The 18,234-nt window shown below is 39.3% G+C and overlaps 1 protein-coding gene across 2 annotated transcripts in view; it reads left to right on the top strand.

The window, feature by feature from the left end:
* vps50 (VPS50 EARP/GARPII complex subunit) overlaps positions 1-18,234 on the top strand; it is a 99,701-nt gene that overhangs the window by 43,282 nt on the left and 38,185 nt on the right. For both annotated transcript variants that reach the window (XM_051389837.1, XM_051389836.1), the window contains exons 13-18: positions 2,560-2,692; positions 11,703-11,794; positions 11,980-12,074; positions 13,035-13,133; positions 14,914-15,004; positions 17,097-17,282. In XM_051389837.1, coding sequence (XP_051245797.1) covers positions 2,560-2,692; positions 11,703-11,794; positions 11,980-12,074; positions 13,035-13,133; positions 14,914-15,004; positions 17,097-17,282 — 696 coding nt within the window. The remainder of the gene's footprint in view (positions 1-2,559; positions 2,693-11,702; positions 11,795-11,979; positions 12,075-13,034; positions 13,134-14,913; positions 15,005-17,096; positions 17,283-18,234) is intronic.

Below are 18,234 nucleotides of genomic sequence, written 5' to 3'. Positions count from 1 at the left end.
ACCTCTTAAGTTTGAGTGCAGTTAAAACACATTTGAATGAGGATTTAGTCCATTGGTAAGAGCATAATTGACTGTCATCATTAAATGTTTTGCAGGCCTTGTTGTTGGATGATTAAAAGTCTGTGTATTTAACAGTGACATTTATATAAAAGCATCACCATACCTCTGATATTCTGTGCTGTAATGCAGTATTTCACTGACTTCTTTATTTTGAGAATGTTCACTATTTCACTTTTCCCACTTTTTATTTCAAGACCTATACATTTTTGATTTACCCGTTAATTTTTTGGGAGAAGTGGCTGTTGAATTAATACCATTTTCCCCCACCTTACCCCACCATGTCTAACAAAAGGGTTTGACAGCAGTGGACTCAATTTAGCTCCTTTGGGCAGGGTAGCATCTTTTGAGATAGCAGTCATCACATGAAACTTTCTTGCTGATGCCTTACAGTCGTGAATCTACTTCAGATGTCTCAATGAAATGATCTGTTGAGAGATTGTCTTGGCAAGTGGTGGTTTGTTGCTCAGAGACGTGGACATGCCAGAGGAAAAAGCCAGAGAAGGACTACTCATGTTCGTTTTTGCACAGTTGGGGTCTTTATTACAATGCACTTTTTTTTTACTCTCAGTAGTCTTCAATGTGTGAGGCTTGTGGTGTATAATTTACTGTGCTTTTGTGCAAGATAGCAGGGGTCTGCAAACACTCAATTCATTATTGTGGTTTAAACAAAGTAAAGTGCGGCTGCTGTGGACGGCATTGTTTCATCTGGCAGTGATTAATTTGTTTCTGAACATGTTGACAGGACTCTATTGACGAGTTGTGCTGTAGAGCCTTGAACTGTGTTAGTGGCTGCTATTGTGCCAGCTGCACCTTTCTTAGGTGGGCCAAATTTTAATTTAACACACCCAGTTTTCCAGCCTGTCTGGCCTCATATGAGCTCAGTGTGTGTATCTGTTCGATGTGTGCAGGAAAAACAACAGTGTGCATTATACTGAGTACTTTTGTTACTATAAATAAAAGTTTGGATTCAGCACCACTCTGATATTACACAAAGCTCAGTGCAGGAGTTTGCAGTTAGTCCATGGGTTAAGTCATATTGTCTGATATGTAGGTAGGTCGATAAATATTTATTTATCATAAAAAAAGAGAATTAGAATCCTCTGAAAAAACATCAATATGTAAGCCATGTTACTGGCAGAATTACCATTGATCCTGTGTCCTGTGCGACACAGTGTCTCATAATGTGCAGAAATTAGAAAGTTGCCATGAAAGCAATAAGTCACTTCAGGCCTTGGGCATATGAACATATATCACAGCTGATGTATTCCTTTCTGGTGCACAGACAGCGATTGATGATTCACCTGCATAAACATATTATGTATCTATAGTACTAGGATTATTATACAAGTGCTCTAACCTTTATTATATCAAAAATGTCATATATGAGTAAATGTATTTATATTAACTGGACATGAGTGCCGTTTCCATGACAACCATACAGTACAATATTGCCCTGAAGTCCATTTGATTTACATGACTGTTAAAAAGAAGTAAAAAGAAAACCCTTCTCTCACAGATAACCTTAAAAACTGGGTCTTATTTGAGTTTAAGGCTATTATAACAATTGAGAATCATTTATGCATGTCACTTTGGAATATTGTCATGGTATAATATAAAGTAATGTGCACATCAGAGATATTTTTGAATTTATATTCTGTGTATTAGTAAGACATTATCTCAATAACATCCTTATTTTAATCAGCCCTTACATTAATTAGCTCTTAGCATAAGATGAAAGTGTTTCTTTTGACACAGAAAATCAATGTTTTCCAACACGGTGTCCTTGAATGATGATTATAAACAGGCTTTAATTAGATACAACATAGAGGACAGCTGATTATCTTTTTTTTTATCTTAGTCTCTTGCTAAATCTTGTACTTTATTTTAAAGTAGTTCAGCTCAGTGTGTTTCATTAACTCTGAAAAATATTCCTTTTTTACTCTTAGGTAAATCCAGTACAATAGAGGCACCGATCAGCTATAACATTATGACCACCTGAGCATCCTGGTGGTCATAATGCAGCCCCATACACAACAAACTGTGATGCACCACGTGCATCAATGAGCCTTGGCCACCCATGACCCTGTCTTCAGTTCACTGCTTTTCCTTCCTTAGACCCCTTTTGTTAGGTGCTGACCACTGCAGACCGGGAATACCCTAAAAGAGCAGTTCTGGAGATGCTCTTACCAGTCGTCTAACCATCACAATTTGGCCCTTGTCAAAGTCGCTCAAATCCTCATGCTGCCCATTTTCCTGCTTCTAACACATCAACTTTGAGGACAAAATGTTCACTTGCTGCCTGATATATCCCACCCACTGACAGGTGCCATGATAACCAGATAATCAGTGATTACTTCACCTGTCAGTGCTCATAATGTTATGGCTGATTGGTGTATAGATGTATGTCACAAATAGAGTAATACAAAATATGACAAGGAATTCATAAACTGTAGAAAAGAGCATCAGTGACCTTGTTCTTTGCAACTTCTCTTTTGGCAGCATATCACCCTGGACAGCTACATTCCCTGCCTGACCGATCTATGCAAGGCATTGTGGGAGGTGATGCTGAGTTACCATCGCACCATGCAGTGGCATGAGGCGCATGACAAAAAGGAGACCACACCCACTCCAGGTAAGCGACTATACCTATTCGACCATATGACCGTGGTCCTCTTTCAGAATGTAACACTACTCTGTTTGTTCTGATCTGAAAATGCAGCAGTAAGATGCACAGTTCTCTGCAGAAGCATATAATCTTGGTGCAATTACAGATTCAGAAATTAAAGATACAGCAAGCTCTCACCTTCTGTCTTGCACAAGCTAATATTTGATCCTTCTTTTTTTTAATTTTGACTCTTTTTTTCAATTGCTGTCTCTCTCTAGTTTTTCATTTAGATGTACTCATACTACAAATCTGCTCCATATAACCAGGCTGAAAAAATAGCTCAGATTCAGTGTGCAAAGATGTGGTGAATATGGGGTCAGCTTTCTCCACACTCTCAGAAGTACCACACTTTCCTGGCTGTTTGATTCCAACATGCAGTAGATTTATCAGCTCTATTTCTATCTAGCTTACAGAAAGGAATGATTGACTCTTGGTGTATGAAAAGACATGAGAGTATTGAATTTGTGCTGGTGCATCATTGCAGCACACAGTACTGACCTGGCATATATTTCTCTGCATTTACAATGTTCCGCTTTAGTGTAGAGGTCATCGTATTGGTCTGTTGTGGAGTAATCACTTTTGATTACACTGTCATTGGTGAAACACCTCTGAGAAACAATACAAATAATGTAGCTCTGTGGTGCAATAATACAGTGTTTTTATGTATTCATTTTTGTAGCATTATCAAATGTAAATCAGTTTGACAGTCTGTCCTAATTGCATGAATATAAATTACATGTACACTCTGCTGAGTCTACATTGCAAAATGAATATGACCCAGTCATATGGTTTCAAGGATAAATATATGCGCAGGTGATGAACCATGAATGATGCATTTGCTTCTGAGGGAAATGTGTCATGAATGAATTTGAATGTGGTTTGTTTCCATGCTGATACAAACAGGACTTTCAGATGCAGCTCGTATTACAACATGATGTTACTTTTACAGATAACTTGCCACAAATATGTCATCTTTAGTTAAAATAATGCATTTTTCCACACCTTGGGTTGTTTTTTATGTTGTCTGGAGTGAGATTCTTGACCTTCCGATATCATTTAGATCCCAAAATCATACCTGTTTTTTGGTTTTAGAAAAGAAATAGCAAGTTGAGCATTCTTTTTGCACATTTGGTACATTTCGTGACAATAGCAGCATAAAGCACACTGACTCCCCACTGGAAACTCAGTATAGCTGCACTCAAGTTACGGCCCATTAAGAACAGCAAGACGACTGAACACCGCATCTGTCCAAACCCAAAACTTACGCCTGGATCAACATGAAAAGTCCTGCTTGTGTCGCTGCTTCTCTCCATCCTGCCTTCAGTCAGCCAGATGTGAAAACATCAGCCTCGGGAAGCTCAGTTGTCAAGGCAATACATACTTTGCGGTTTAGCAGTAAGCTCCACTAGAAGTTGAATTTCTAACCAGTGCAAGAAAAGAAACCATACTGGATTTGGTTTATAGCACTTTTCACCTCATCACTGTTTATATCATTTGCCCTACCAGAGACTTTGTTAGATATTAGCTGCAAGTACAGAACTGTCAAATTAGCTGGTACTTTCCTGCTGCGTATTGAAAGATAGCTCATTTCCATTTCCCACACCATACAGAATTCATTAGGGGAATGAATGAGGACGCAAGGATGTCCTGAAAGGTTGGTGACATGCTAAGTCCTCAGGATTCTTCATTAGATGCCATCCTCCTCGAAGGGGGAAAGGACATACACCACATTCCCTTTCATGAGGCCCATCTGTCATCTCAGTATTTGATTGGCTGTCACCTCTGTCCTCTCAGTAAAGGTGTCCCCGGCCCTGGCTTTGTCCTGCCTCTCACCTTTCTCACTTTATCCTGTGTGTGTGCGTGCGTGGGAGGGGTCCATCAGAGAAGTGATTTACTGTACAGGCTTTGTCTCATTTGTTGAAGAGTATTTTGCGGTGACCTCCATCTCCCGTCAGGGACCTTCAGAGTCCTAACGGTCAGACCCACTGAAGATCAATCAACATGCAATCTCACCTCTCCCCTCATTAAGAAAGCAAAAAGAGAACCTCCCATTGAATGTAGGGTTGTGGCCACTGGATATATTGAGCTGGTCATTGTGATGTTTCGGTAATTAATCTACTTGATAAAACGAAAGGTTGTTTCAGGAAGTAATATGGGCCAGGGTCATTCCTGCTGTAGCAAACACCCTGTCGTGTTTGATCACCACTGATGGCTGTCAGGCATGGTTTTATCCCATGTGCGTGAAAGTAAATAACCATGGCCAGTTTCTTCATCTCTAACATGTTCATACGGAGCATGTGCATGAACCATACAGGCTAACGTTGAAATGTATGAAGGCAGTCTGCTCTGCTATGATAAAAAAAGCGATCCGTTTTCAGCAGCCAGCATGAGAATTGGCCTTCACACCTCATTAATGTTCAGTAGTACCATGGCATATAAACTAAGCTTGGGAGCATGCTACTGTATGTGAAATAACCTACTATAGTTTACTGACCTCTCCCAGTATGTATTGCAATTTGGTTTTTTTTATTGAGCAATTTCATCATAGTTTTTCATTCGCTCAGTTCCCCTGAGTCAACGTTTTTTTCTCAATATTTTCATAGACGATGCCTATACAATAATTTGCATCACATTAAGGTGTGCATGTGACTTAAAAAAAACAGAATTTGCTATGCTCAAACTGCATCAAATCATCACTGAATAAATAAATAAATGATGAATGTATAGGGTATGAAGTGTGATGCAAAGTAATTGAAATTAAGTGGGCTGTATTAACCATGTGGTGCAGTGCTACATGCCAATACCGCGCAACTGTTCAGAGCTAGTTTGGAGTTTTATGTATGACAAAGTCAGCTCTACTGCTTTATTTTTTTATTCTAAATTTATCTCAACTCACTTATCTGTGAAGAATATACTCTTTCCAATTCCACGTAGTTATGAATTTGTATGATCAGGTATCAAACTTGTTTCTCCAGTTTCTCATAGTTCCTGTCAAATATTTGTTTCTATTTACGTCATATTGTTATAATATTCTGAAACTATGAGCCATATTTTGACTTTTATCTTTATTAACTTTTATTACAGATCATGCACATGCTGCTCTTTTATTAGTCATAGTTTGAAACCAGTGGGGAGTTAAGGGCCCTGTGGGTGTTTGTCCTGTGACTCACTAAGAACTCCGTTACCCACAATGCCACCAAAGGTCAAACACTGGTTACCACCGACAGATTGGCAATGGGTGGCTTTTTTCTATAATGTATCTTTTCCTCCCTCTCTTTTTAATGACCATTGTGAAGGCTCTCTCAGTAGTTAACCTGGGGAGGCTGTCTACACCCTCACCAGGTCAACAGTGGGTGATAGCAGTGACACAAACTGCACTGACAACAACCACAGAGTTAGAATTAATGGTGTCAAAAATTGGTGGAAAAGGGGACGGATGGAGGAAAATAATTTGTCAAATGGAATAAAAACTCGGTATAAGCACTGTTCCGTTGAGATATGAACTACTTCAGTGTCTTCATTCAAGGCCTTTTAATGGCAGACTGCATTTTGCAAGCTCAGTGTTGTCACTATGAGATTTAAATTTTTAATTATTTGCAGCATGCTTATGTAAAGCAGAGGTTTTCAAACTGAGATGGTGGAGTTGAAGGGAGGACGCAGAGTGAGAGATGTGAGGCAAAGATACAGCATGAGGTGAAAGGGACAGATGTAGGCTGATAGTCTGAAACAATTATTGCAGTTTGTCCTGCTGATTTCTCCCAGTTACCAACACGGACAATAGCTACAGAAGCAGCAACTGTCACACAGCTCATGGAGGCAATAAAGGTACACACCCTGTCTGAGTCATAATTTAATTCCATTCAATTCAATTTTATTTGTATAGCGGCAAATCATAACAGAATTTATCTCATGACACTTTTCAAAATAGAGCAGGTCTAGACCGTACTCCCTATAATTATTTACAGAGACCCAACAGTTACCACCATGAGCAAGCACTTGGCGATGGCGGCAAGGAAAAACTTCCTTTTAATTTAGTAAAGATTGAGCACACAGACATGATACTCATATTTTTAGATTCAGTGTGACTCACACTTTCGGATAAGTATAACTACAGGACTTAATCCAGTTATAGTTGTCTGTACATTCATGGGAACGTTGCAGATAGGAGGCAGTAATAGCATATTTTCATATCAACATGCTTCTTGTGTTGCTATATTACTGGCTGTAAATTGGCAATGTGGGCGTTGTTGTTTTGGGTGCAATTGTAGTGATTTTGTGGGTATTTCATGCTGTTCTGTAAGGATTGTGGGTATTAGGGAGTTTCGAATCAATTCCCAAGGTTTTGTAGAATTCTGTCTTTAAAAGTATTAGTTAATGCTTCAGTGTGCAATTAGATTTTGCTCTTTTTTTTTTGTTGGCACAGCCTTACTCTTTCTGGCACAGCCAATGCTTAAAGTTAAACATTCACAGTCACAGCTCTCTCACCTTTGTCGAGGCTCTCAGTTTTCACAACCTCCATTTCACTTTGTCTTCTCCAAAATCTTTTCCTCTCTCTTCCTCACACCCCCTCACTCCCACTACCGTCCTTGTGCTCATTAAATGAATCCCAGATATGTCAAGTTGCCATGTCACGATGCCTCCCTAGCACTCTTTTCTTTTGTCTTTTGGTGAATGATGCAATTCCTTCACCAGTTCTATCCCTATTAATGACTCAGATTACAACCAATGTTATTGGAGTGTCAAGGACAGTGTTTGAAAACCCACCTAAAACACCCATTGAAATTCCTGTGACATGTTTGATTAAACCCTGCCACAATGTCATTGTTAGAACTCATTACTAGAAACACGACAGTGCTGGTGACAGGATGAGAAGAGCTTGAGTTTAAAACGCACAAATCCCAGTGAAAGTAGGAATCTGAAAAGAATAAGAACACTTTATATTTCATATAAATCCAAATAGTAAGGAAAAGCATGAGATGTATTGCTCACTGTCACATCCATTTCTGATGATTGCAATCAGTTAGTTGGTGGAAGGAGAAGATAAACACCCATGATATGTCTAGGTGCAGAGATATTCTTTCTGACCAGAATTAAGATTTGATCTGCTGTTATGAAAGTGCTATCTCCTTGTCCACCAAATAATCTTGCTGGTCTGGTGCTCAAAACAGCTGTTATCCATTCTTGGTAACAGGAGAAGCTTTCCCTCTCCCTACGGATAGAACACACTTGACCATTTCAAGTTAATATATGAATCTTTTTTTGCTAGAGCACTGGTGTGAGTCATGATACTGGTGATATGCACTCACAAAATTATTAACAAAGTTGTCCTTAAGCTGTTGCGCTGTTGGACACTACAGCCATTAAAATGGTTAATATATTTTTGAGACCAAAAAGTGCAAATTTAATGAGATTATTTCAGTGTTGATGAAGATTGTTGTTGAAGGAAAATAACTACAAAACGTTGTTTTGTTTTAATAAGATACGTTTTTTGACATTAATGCAAGGTTAGACATCATGTTAAAATGGAAAAGTATTGCAGTTGACAATCTGAGGCATGGGGTTACCCATTATTCATGTGTAAAAGGAAAACCTTTTTCTGAGCTATCACAACAAATAAAACTTGACATGAATTCCTCTCGTGGAATTTTCTCTTCTTTGGTGTATTGAGCTTTTTGTCAGAATCCATGGTAAGGCTGCGCAGATCCTCTGTGCTGCTAATTGTATGCCTCAAAGTATGATAATCACAGGTCCTGTGGGTAAAGTGCTGGTCTAAATGCAGACTGGTGAAAAAGAACAATAGAGTAGGAAAAGCCTGTGAGGTGAACTATGCTGCATGGGGGATATTTCTTCTTCTTCTGCTGTGTTTTGCAGAGGTGTGACCCGCTGCTAGGGATGTTAATGATTAAGTGATGATTAATGATCCACGGTTAGCAGTTCTCCACCTATTTAGGAAAATCGATGCAGCTAAATCAGAGATATCTTTTTTTATTTCACACATTCTTTGTCCTTGTCAAAACCTGGTGTGTATGTTACCCATAATGCAACTGGACCACCAGCAGTAGTTAATGCTAATATCTCTCTGTAGCTCAAGCATACTGGTATGCTTGCAGCGTTGCTGGTAAAAGCAAACAGATCTGTCTGTCATTTGGGGTATTATATACTGCACTATTAAATTCTGAAATTTAAATTCAGAAATGTTTAAACATGGTTTTATTTGGTGTGTAATGGCTACATAATTCTAAGAACCACTTTAGGCCTACAGCAATGATAAATGAACAGTTATTTATTTCCATATAATCTTTTGTCAAAGCCACAGGGAGCCACTGGAGAGGGGCTGAAGAGCCACAGGTTGCCTACACCTGTCCTAGGATTACCCTTTCATATATTTGTGTCACACCAGAACACCCCACTGCTTTCTACTGCTTTGTGTTTAAACACCTCATGTTGGTGAATGCAACAGTTCTCCTTTTGTCTGTATCACTGTTAAGTCATACCTTCACAGACTCAGAGGTTTCTGAGGAGCTTTGATTTATCCAGGTTCATTGATCCCCGCTGAACGCGGAAATCTCAAATCTTGTACTTGTGTTTTTTTTTTTTTCAAATTTGCACAGTATTTCTTTTGTGTGTTTTTTTGCTGTAGGTTTTCTTTGTGTCTCATAACCTCCCTTTTTTTCCTTTCTATAACCCCTCACTCACAACATCTTGATTTCTCTATTCTTCTGGTCAGTTCCTGTTGTCGCTCTTGTTCTCTGTCATTATATTTATGTAATTAGATACACGCATGGCATGTGGGTGTAATAACATTTAGTTGTGGTGTGTCATTATGAGAACCCCCTCACTGCCCCTGATTCTTAGGTCAAAAAGGAATATGTTTGATATGCAGTTTTGGTATAAAGTACCATTATTTTTTTCCTAAAAAGAACGACATACGTGTTTACAAAGAGGCAAAATAGAAAGATATTTATGCTCCTGCTCAGAAGACCAGGCACCTCACCGAGCAGGTTCAGTGTACGGTGGCTCTGTTTTGACTACAGCTTGGAGATGTTTGAGTCAAACAGAGTTAAATTATGTGTTTGTGTATTTAAGGCTTTAGGTCTTTCAACCGTCTCGCTGCTTCAGAATAAGAAAAACACTACCCATGATTCATGCCTGTCTCCCTTGTTTTCACTGACTAATAATGTGTCTAACCATCATCTGGTTTAATGGTTAATGAAGGGCAGTGTGTGTGATCTCAAACACAAATGAGAACCACACATATTCGCCAGTGACACATTTATGTTTTCTCCATGGCTCTGAAGACTAAAGGCTGGAAAATCTCGCCTCTGGAATGTCTTTCTCATCAATAATCGGTTCCCCTGCCCTTGATTTGGGCACATGAAGAATTGTTTTGTTTGCCTGTAAATATACATTCTAGTCCAATATTTGACAAGAATGCCTTTTAACCAGAAGTGAAAAGAGACTCTAATAACAGATGCTGCAGCAGAATTTTAGCTGTTTTTTTGTTTGTTTTTACTTTGGCTAGACTTTTTGTTTCTCTCCCTCCTAGAAACTTGTGATGATGTATTTTGACTTCTTCGTCATTTGGGGTATTATATACTGCACTGCACTAATAGTTCAGTAATGATTTAGGTAGATGCTGCAGTGGGTAGGAAGGTCTTCCTTTCTACAGAGAGAGCCAGGATTCAGGCTCCGATGTCTACAAGCATCTTCTCTTTTAAAGGTCCAGTGTGTAACATTTAGGAAGACCTATTGAAAGAAATGGAAAATAATATTTATAGGTATGTTCACTTGTGTATAATCGCATGAAAATAAGAATCATTGTGTTTTTGTTACCTTAGAATGAGCCTTTTTATCTACGGAGGGAGCGGGCACTCTTCTACAGAGGCAGCCATGTTGAACAGTTCTACAGTAGTCCAGAACGGACAAACCAAACGCTGGCTCTAGATAGGGCCTTTCATGGTTTTTTTGTGAGTTTTGTGGCCACCATAGTTTCTTCTACACGCTTGGAAGGCTGAGCGGTTTCCAAATAGTTTCAATCTGCACATTGTTGAGACATTCAATTCCTAGGAGAAGGCCTCACTTTAGAGTGAAGAAATTGAAAAAACAAATAATTTCCTTGACAGGACCAACAAAATAAACATCATATTATGTTATATATATTACAGGGGTGTTTTCATTGATTTTTTCCCTCTAAAATATTAGTAATTCCCTGTATGAAATAAACAAGGACAAGGTTGTGTATTCTGGATAGATTGTAAAAGGCATATATTTAATGTTTAAGTTGTGGAAATTATTCATTTTAAAAGGAATATATATATTATATACATTCTGCCCAGTAACATTAAAAACATTTTCCTGTCTTCCCAATACATTCAAGAAAATTAATGTGGGATTTACAGCCACCTGCTAGTTGACTTGCAGGCTTACTGCTGCTGGCTTTCCTTGAGAGCCACTTCAAATTGAGCAAGCAGTTTGAGACTGATTGAAGCAATTTTCAGCCAAGGGAAAGTATCACGGCTACTATGACATTGCAGCCTCTGCAGTGTCTGCACCACATGCTTTCCTATCTGATCGGTGACCAAAAAAAACCTAACGAAAGAGGATAATAGGCTGATGTTAGAGGAGGAACCACTGCCTGACAGTGAACAGGACCCCGATACCTTACTTAAGTGCAATCCAGTATTGTCCTTTTGTGTTCTAGGTCACTGTCAGTCTTCCCTTTACTGAGGGACTCTGTGACCTACACTCCTGTCAGATGCTGACTGACAACCACTTCTTCCAGCTAAAATTCTGCCTGCCTGCATGGTCAAACTAACAACAAAGTACTTTTATCAGTACTCAAGCATGTCAGCTTGTAGATAAACTACAACAGATTTCCTGATTATATATACTGTATACATTAGAATGCATACGAGGAATCGTATATATATATATTCTTTTTTTAATCCATCTATGTTCTTTGTTTGAATACCCCTAGATGACGCCGCAGCCACAGAGTCTGATGAGTCGGTGGTGGACCGCAGCTATGTGAAGAAGAAGCTGGAGCATGGACTGACACGGATCTGGCAGGTTAGGAAAGAGCAGTGTACTTGTACCTCTCTTTGTACCCTCTCTATGGTCTTAGCCTCCTTCCTCTCCACTTCTAGTTTTTTCTTATCATTTATCCCCCCCCCAGTTTTCTGCTTAACTCAGTGTTGCTCAATCACAAGTTCCCCTCCCACAAATCACCTTATCCCCCTCACTTCTCTCTTCAGGATGTCCAGTTGAAAGTAAAGGCCTACATCCTGGGGACAGACATGTCTAACTTCAAGTACGACGATTTCATAGTGGTACTGGATGTCATCAGCAGGTATGCCGCGGGGCCAGAGCAGCCAGCTCGTCCTTGTTTCCACTAATTGGTCTTCATTTTCATTGCTATCACTGTCTCTTTCTCCTTGTATTTCTTTCTGTTTTTCAGGTTGATCTGCTTTCACATGCAGTGTCTCTTTTTTCCCCTCTTGTTTCTCACAATACTTATTTGCTCAGTAATTTACTCATTAACTGACTCAAATTAGGGTAACACACTTAAACACAAACACAAACACACACACTCCCTTGTCTAATAAGAAAGTTCTCATTGACTTTGTTTTTCAGACACATCAAAACTAGAAATATAATGCCAGTATGTCCAAACCCATTTAAACTCCACACTTTGATTGTATTAACTATGATTATAATAATGTGATAATCCAGGTTATTTTGCATCAATGGACATCAAATTGGAAGGACGTTTGGAAGGAGTCAGAAATTTTGAGTTTTGAAGAGAATCCAGGATATAACTGTACATGTTTTCAAGTCCATCTGAAATTATGTGTCAAAATAGGTCACTTTAGATCCCTTACTTTTACAAGCAGGCTTGTGTGTTCCTTTGCTTCAATACAACTGCCACAGTACATTGTCTGTCCCTTGACTGGCAAGTTACAGTTGCCAGAGCTAGTCTGTTTACATTGTGTCTCTTTGCCCCTGCTGGCTCAGCTGTCAGTCAAACACATACAGCCATCCTCCTCCAGAGGCTGTTTTTGATGTGTACCTGAAGAGTTTAGAATTCCTTTATGCAAACAACACATCAGTTTTAATGATTGTTTATGCAGAAGCACATATACAATATAGGTACAGAGGGAAATTAAGGTATAAGATCTTTTGCAATAAAACTTTATTCCACTAACTACTTTACGAATTTACTCATATTGACAGAAATCTGGATTGATCAAATAATCAGCGGTCTTAGCTTACTGTGGTTGTTCCCTCATCTTTCAACCATCTCTTCCAGGTTGATGCAGGTGGGTGAGGAGTTCTGCGGCAGTAAGTCCGAGGTCCTGCAGGAGTCCATCAAACGCCAGAGTGTCAACTACTTTAAAAACTATCACAGGTAGGATGTTTTCCATCGCTCCCAGACCATTAACCGCAAAATGTAACATTCATTTATCTTCTTTAACTGTGCTGATAGGATTGATTGTGTGTGATTATTTAGACACAGAGTGCATGGATCTGACATGGCAGTCCCCCAATATCCTTGAAAGAAAGTAGTTAAGACGATGGTAGATGATTCTTGGAAAGCAAGTAATCATTGCTTGATAAAAACTTTTACACACAACCACAACCATGCCTTGATCATGCTCTATTCCCAGCGTAACGCTCTTTGGAGTAGATGTGTAATTTCACAGTAATACTCACTGAGCTGTAAGCACATTTTCTTCTTGATTACATAAACCCCTGCCAGCCACATGAATATTTATGCCTACACACAGACACATCATCCGAGGTGATTTGCACTGATCACTGTTGTGGTTGCCTGTCAAGAAACATTGATAAGATTCTTAAATATCAGAATCCTGAGAAGCTTAATTCCTGTGACACAAAATGGCAAAGGAGAGAGACACAGAGGCATGATGGGATACAGTTAATCTTCAGATCAAAGGTGATGAGATGGAGGTGATATTGGTGTGAGATTGTAATCGGAACTGAAAAAAGAGCGTCAGAGAGAGAAGAAGAGGGGGTGGACACCAGGCAGCATAACAAAGGCACATTATGCTACACCCCGCCACTGTGTCCATGTACACACACACACACACACACACACACACACACACACACACACACACACACACACACACACACACACACACACACACACACAGAAATCAGAACTGTATCATCTTTACATTAGGTTTGATTCATTTTCCACCCGGGTGTCATTCCCAAAGAGATTACCCATCAGTGGACTTTGACTGGCTGATGCCTGTATTTGTCTGTCAGCTGCCTGCAGTAATACACTCAGTCATCGGGGTGGATGTGTTGTTGGCCTGCGGGTGCAAAGGACAGAATGACATTGTCAGGGTTCAGACATGATAAATATCTAAGAGCTGTGCCATTGGTACTAATTTTCTCTGAGTGATTGAAATGTTTTCAAAGTTTTAATGTCCTTTTAATTCTCTGTAAATTACATTAGAGAAACATAACTGTAGGGAAATGATGCAAAATGGGCCGGTTAAAGGTCCAATATTTTACACTTTTCCAGTGTTTTCTTTAAAGTTTTGATATCCATAAGAAGATATAATTATGTTTTTAAGTACCAAAAACCATCTCAGTATGGTTTTACATCTCCTTTCTCGTGTATTCTCTGTATTTTGTCTCATTAATTTCAATCAGCCTCTTTTCTGTTTGGGTTTCTGAGTGACGCACAGCCAGGCCAACCACAGGTAACAGATTGTAGCGTACCCTTTCAGTCAGAAAGTTGAATTGATTTCCCCTCTTTATTTCTGTACCATAAGGCTTCCCTTTCTCTCACTGCTGTTCCATGTTCTTTCACTTCTTCTAACTTCAAACACCTCAAGTAACAAGGGGTCCTGTAGTGTTTGAAGTCAACACTACTCGAACATTTCACACAGAAAGACCTGATATTGACCTAGCGGGTGAGCACCAGGGGTGGCTGTCTTGAGCTGTTAAACATATCACACCACATACACTTTTTCCTTTTCATCAGTGACCTTTGCAGCACAATTAATCAGCGCTCTCAGAACACATACGCTGCGTGAATATACAAAATGATATGTGGTCAGCAATGGACAGATGTTGAGTTCTTTTTCTCTATTATTCTGGTCTTTGTTTATTCATTCCTCGTTCCCTTTTCTCTCTCCTCAAACCCTCAGGGCACGACTGGAAGAGCTGAGGATGTTTCTGGAAAATGAGACGTGGGAACTGTGCCCGGTCAAGTCTAACTTTAACATCGCCCAGCTCCATGTGAGTAAAAATCACATCACTGAGGCGAGAGAGTGAAGCACGGTTGCATTAATTTATTCCACGCTGTCACTCACTGCACATCCCTACCACTGTGAAATTTGCATATGGATATGAAACACAGGGGATCCTGCTCAATGATTTCTCTGTGTGGGTGTGTGTCAGTGTATTAACATAGGAGGAGGAAAGTTCGCCGCACATTATATAACACAGAAGAAGATAAAATGGCTGTTGTCCCATGTGGCTTGTATGTTAGAAGATTTTCTTTCCCACACTCATGAGCAGCAGTTAAAAATAAAACCTTAGATATCAGAGCATCGTTTTGATCATGTCCACCAAAAATATTGTAGGTATCTCATGGATATGTACTATAACCAACTCAAAGAAAATATCATTTTGCTCGCAGTATGTTCAGCTCACTTGATCTAAAAGCAGAAATGATAAATGGAAAGAAAGAGATGTCAGAAAGATAAATTGAGTCAATTCAAAGTCTGAATTTTCATTTTCATACATCTGGTTTTTCCCTTCATGCTTGGGCACATTTTTGCAACAAACACACATGCCAAACAATCTTCATATTAAACCCACTGCCATGAGAATTTTGTATGGCTACGCCACAGGCAAATGTGCATCAAGCCTGCCCGACGTTAAAAGAAAGATTAAAGCTTCAGCAACAGTTTGTTATATGTGTCCAGTTGAAACAATGCTTTTTTGTGACTCTAGCCCTTCAAACCCCACTGGGCACCAGTGTCGTGTAGAATTTAACAGACTGCTAGTACTAACATTATATCATACTGTAAAATGTTACATAAATATATATCTGTAATTTATGTATTATTAGACTCTGTTTTAGCCACTGTGGTCAATTTCAGAGAGAAATCCCTGTCTTAAAAAATAATCCAGATACCATGGACAATATACAACTGAAAATGTGATTTTAATATTCTTCGTATTTGGTTGTTTCAATTGTTGTTAAGTTGTTATAGGTGTGTGTGTGTGTGTGTGTGTGTGTGTGTGTGTGTGTGTGTGTGTGTGTGTGTGTGTGTGTGTGTGTGTGTGTGTGTGTGTGTGTGTGTGTGTGTGTTAAAGTTGGTGTGTGTGTAGCATAGAATAGCATTATATACATATATAACCAGGTTATAATAGTAGTAGTAATAACCATTCAATACTTTACTGAATCATAAACCAGGTTGACTGATATATACAAAAATAATAATATTAATAACAAATGAAAATGAAAAAAAACAACAAAAACAAATGAATAGACAGTTGTGTTTCTCAAGTTCCACTGGTTGTTGTTCCTGGGTCATAACAGGAAGTGATATATTTTGCAGCAATAATTTCACATTTAGGCATTTCTCCAAGTTTTAAGCTTGGTTTCTCAATGTCTGTAATGTTTTCAAATTCTAGGTGTATTTTTACAATATAAGGAAAACTATGATTTCTCAGAGCCTTGCATTTGGGGCATGAGGTGAGGAAGTGTAGCTCTACCTGTCCTCTGTCACACTGGGAGCTGGGTTTGTGATGCGAGCCTTTATCTCTAAAGGTCTTCCCAGCACTTGATACATTTTTTTGACTTGACTGCTTGGGATCCATTTGAAATATTTTTTAAGTTTTTGGAGCATTTCCCAAGGAAATTATAGAGGAAGGTTTGATACACCTACACATCTGCAGCCTGAGGAAAGCCCGTAATTGAAGGTCAATATCTTGAAAGGAAGCTGAAAAATTATTCAAGAACAAGCATGTTGCCTTGCAAGCTAACAGTTTGCTTCTGTTTTTGCCTTTAGGCCAAGCTATGCATGCTATTGTGCTCCTGACTTGTTAGATTGTGTTTGTTCATCGATGTTCCCACTGTATTTTCTATCACTGTTTTCTACCTAGTCATTATTGCTGATTTGCAGAAGCAGCCACTAATTAATAATGAGCAAAATTCTATCCTGTACATTGTAGATTTTTGTAAGATAGTATGATTGTTAGCACAAATGCTGAAGTTTCTAAACCTCAGTTTCTTTTTCAATGTGCCTCAACTGTACCAGACATTAATCTACAGTATATCTGTCTCTTGTACTTCTCTGTCCAATCCTCTCCAATCCAGGAATTTAAATTCATGGGCCAGTGTCGCTCTCCGTCCGTTTCCCCGAGCAGACAGGCCGTGTCCTCGACCAGCCCGGCTCAGGAGGAGCAGTCTCTGTTCCAGCAGTACCTTCAGGAGGGAAACCCCTTTGAGATGCACGCTGAGAACAAAGAGGAGGAGACAGAGGATGTGCTGGCATCTAATGGGGTAAGTGCAAGTGAAGGAAATTGCTGACAAGCTAGTTGGTGCCTTCTTAATAGTTTGGAATTTGTAGTATTTGTGAGAAACGCCCAGTCAGTCAAAAGGCTACCAAAGCAGTATCTAGTTACCACAGTGGTAGTGCTCATTGACTGCTGATACAGTCAAGTTGTCACACTAAAACTATGTCTAATTAACAAGGTTACCTGTTGAGGTAGAGACAATTTGATTAATTGGGACATAATCACTGTGAGTCATTAAGTGGTTTACAGCAGCCCTCAAGCTGTCACCACCAGGGCCGTAACAAACGTTTTATTAATGGCGAAGGGCCAGCAGTGCAGAACCTGCCATGATTATTATAACACTTTGACGAATTGTCTGACTTGCAACAGAAGCTGTTAAATAGCAAATTAAATCTGTGGGTAGAGCCACTGGCAGTGCGCATTAGAAACTTAAGACTAGAGCTGAATGTAATAATGTAGAATCTTTGTCATTTTTCTATGGATTTTTGGGGGTCCTCATCCATCAGTACTCAATCATTTTCCTCAACAAAGCAAAATTCCCTACTGTGCCATTTTAGTGTAGTGTTTAGTATCATTCAGCCCTCCAATATTAGAAACCTTTTTTATTTCTTAGAAACACATTTTCTACTCCGCGTTTTATGTTAAATATAAATAGGCAGCACTTCACCTTACAAGAAATCTTTTACTGCCATTCACTTCTGCTGGCAGTCGATGTTATAGGCCTGCCACTTTAGCACCATACATAATTAACAGAGAAGAGCAATCGTGATTCTCAATCTTTGAGAGCCTGTTTGACTGTATCTATCAGTATGCTTTGTGCAACTGCATCTTCAAACCCAGAAGAAGCAGTCTAGATTGATTTGGGGAGGGAGCGTAAGCTTCTTGTCTTGTCCAACAACGGGAAGCAAGCGGTTCAGCCTGCCCGACAAATCTGAATC

Source organism: Dicentrarchus labrax, unplaced genomic scaffold (genome assembly GCF_905237075.1).
Source record: "Dicentrarchus labrax unplaced genomic scaffold, dlabrax2021, whole genome shotgun sequence".
NCBI lineage: Eukaryota > Metazoa > Chordata > Actinopteri > Moronidae > Dicentrarchus > Dicentrarchus labrax.
Note: the sequence above shows the minus strand (reverse complement) of the source record. Positions and strands in the feature narration are given on the sequence as shown.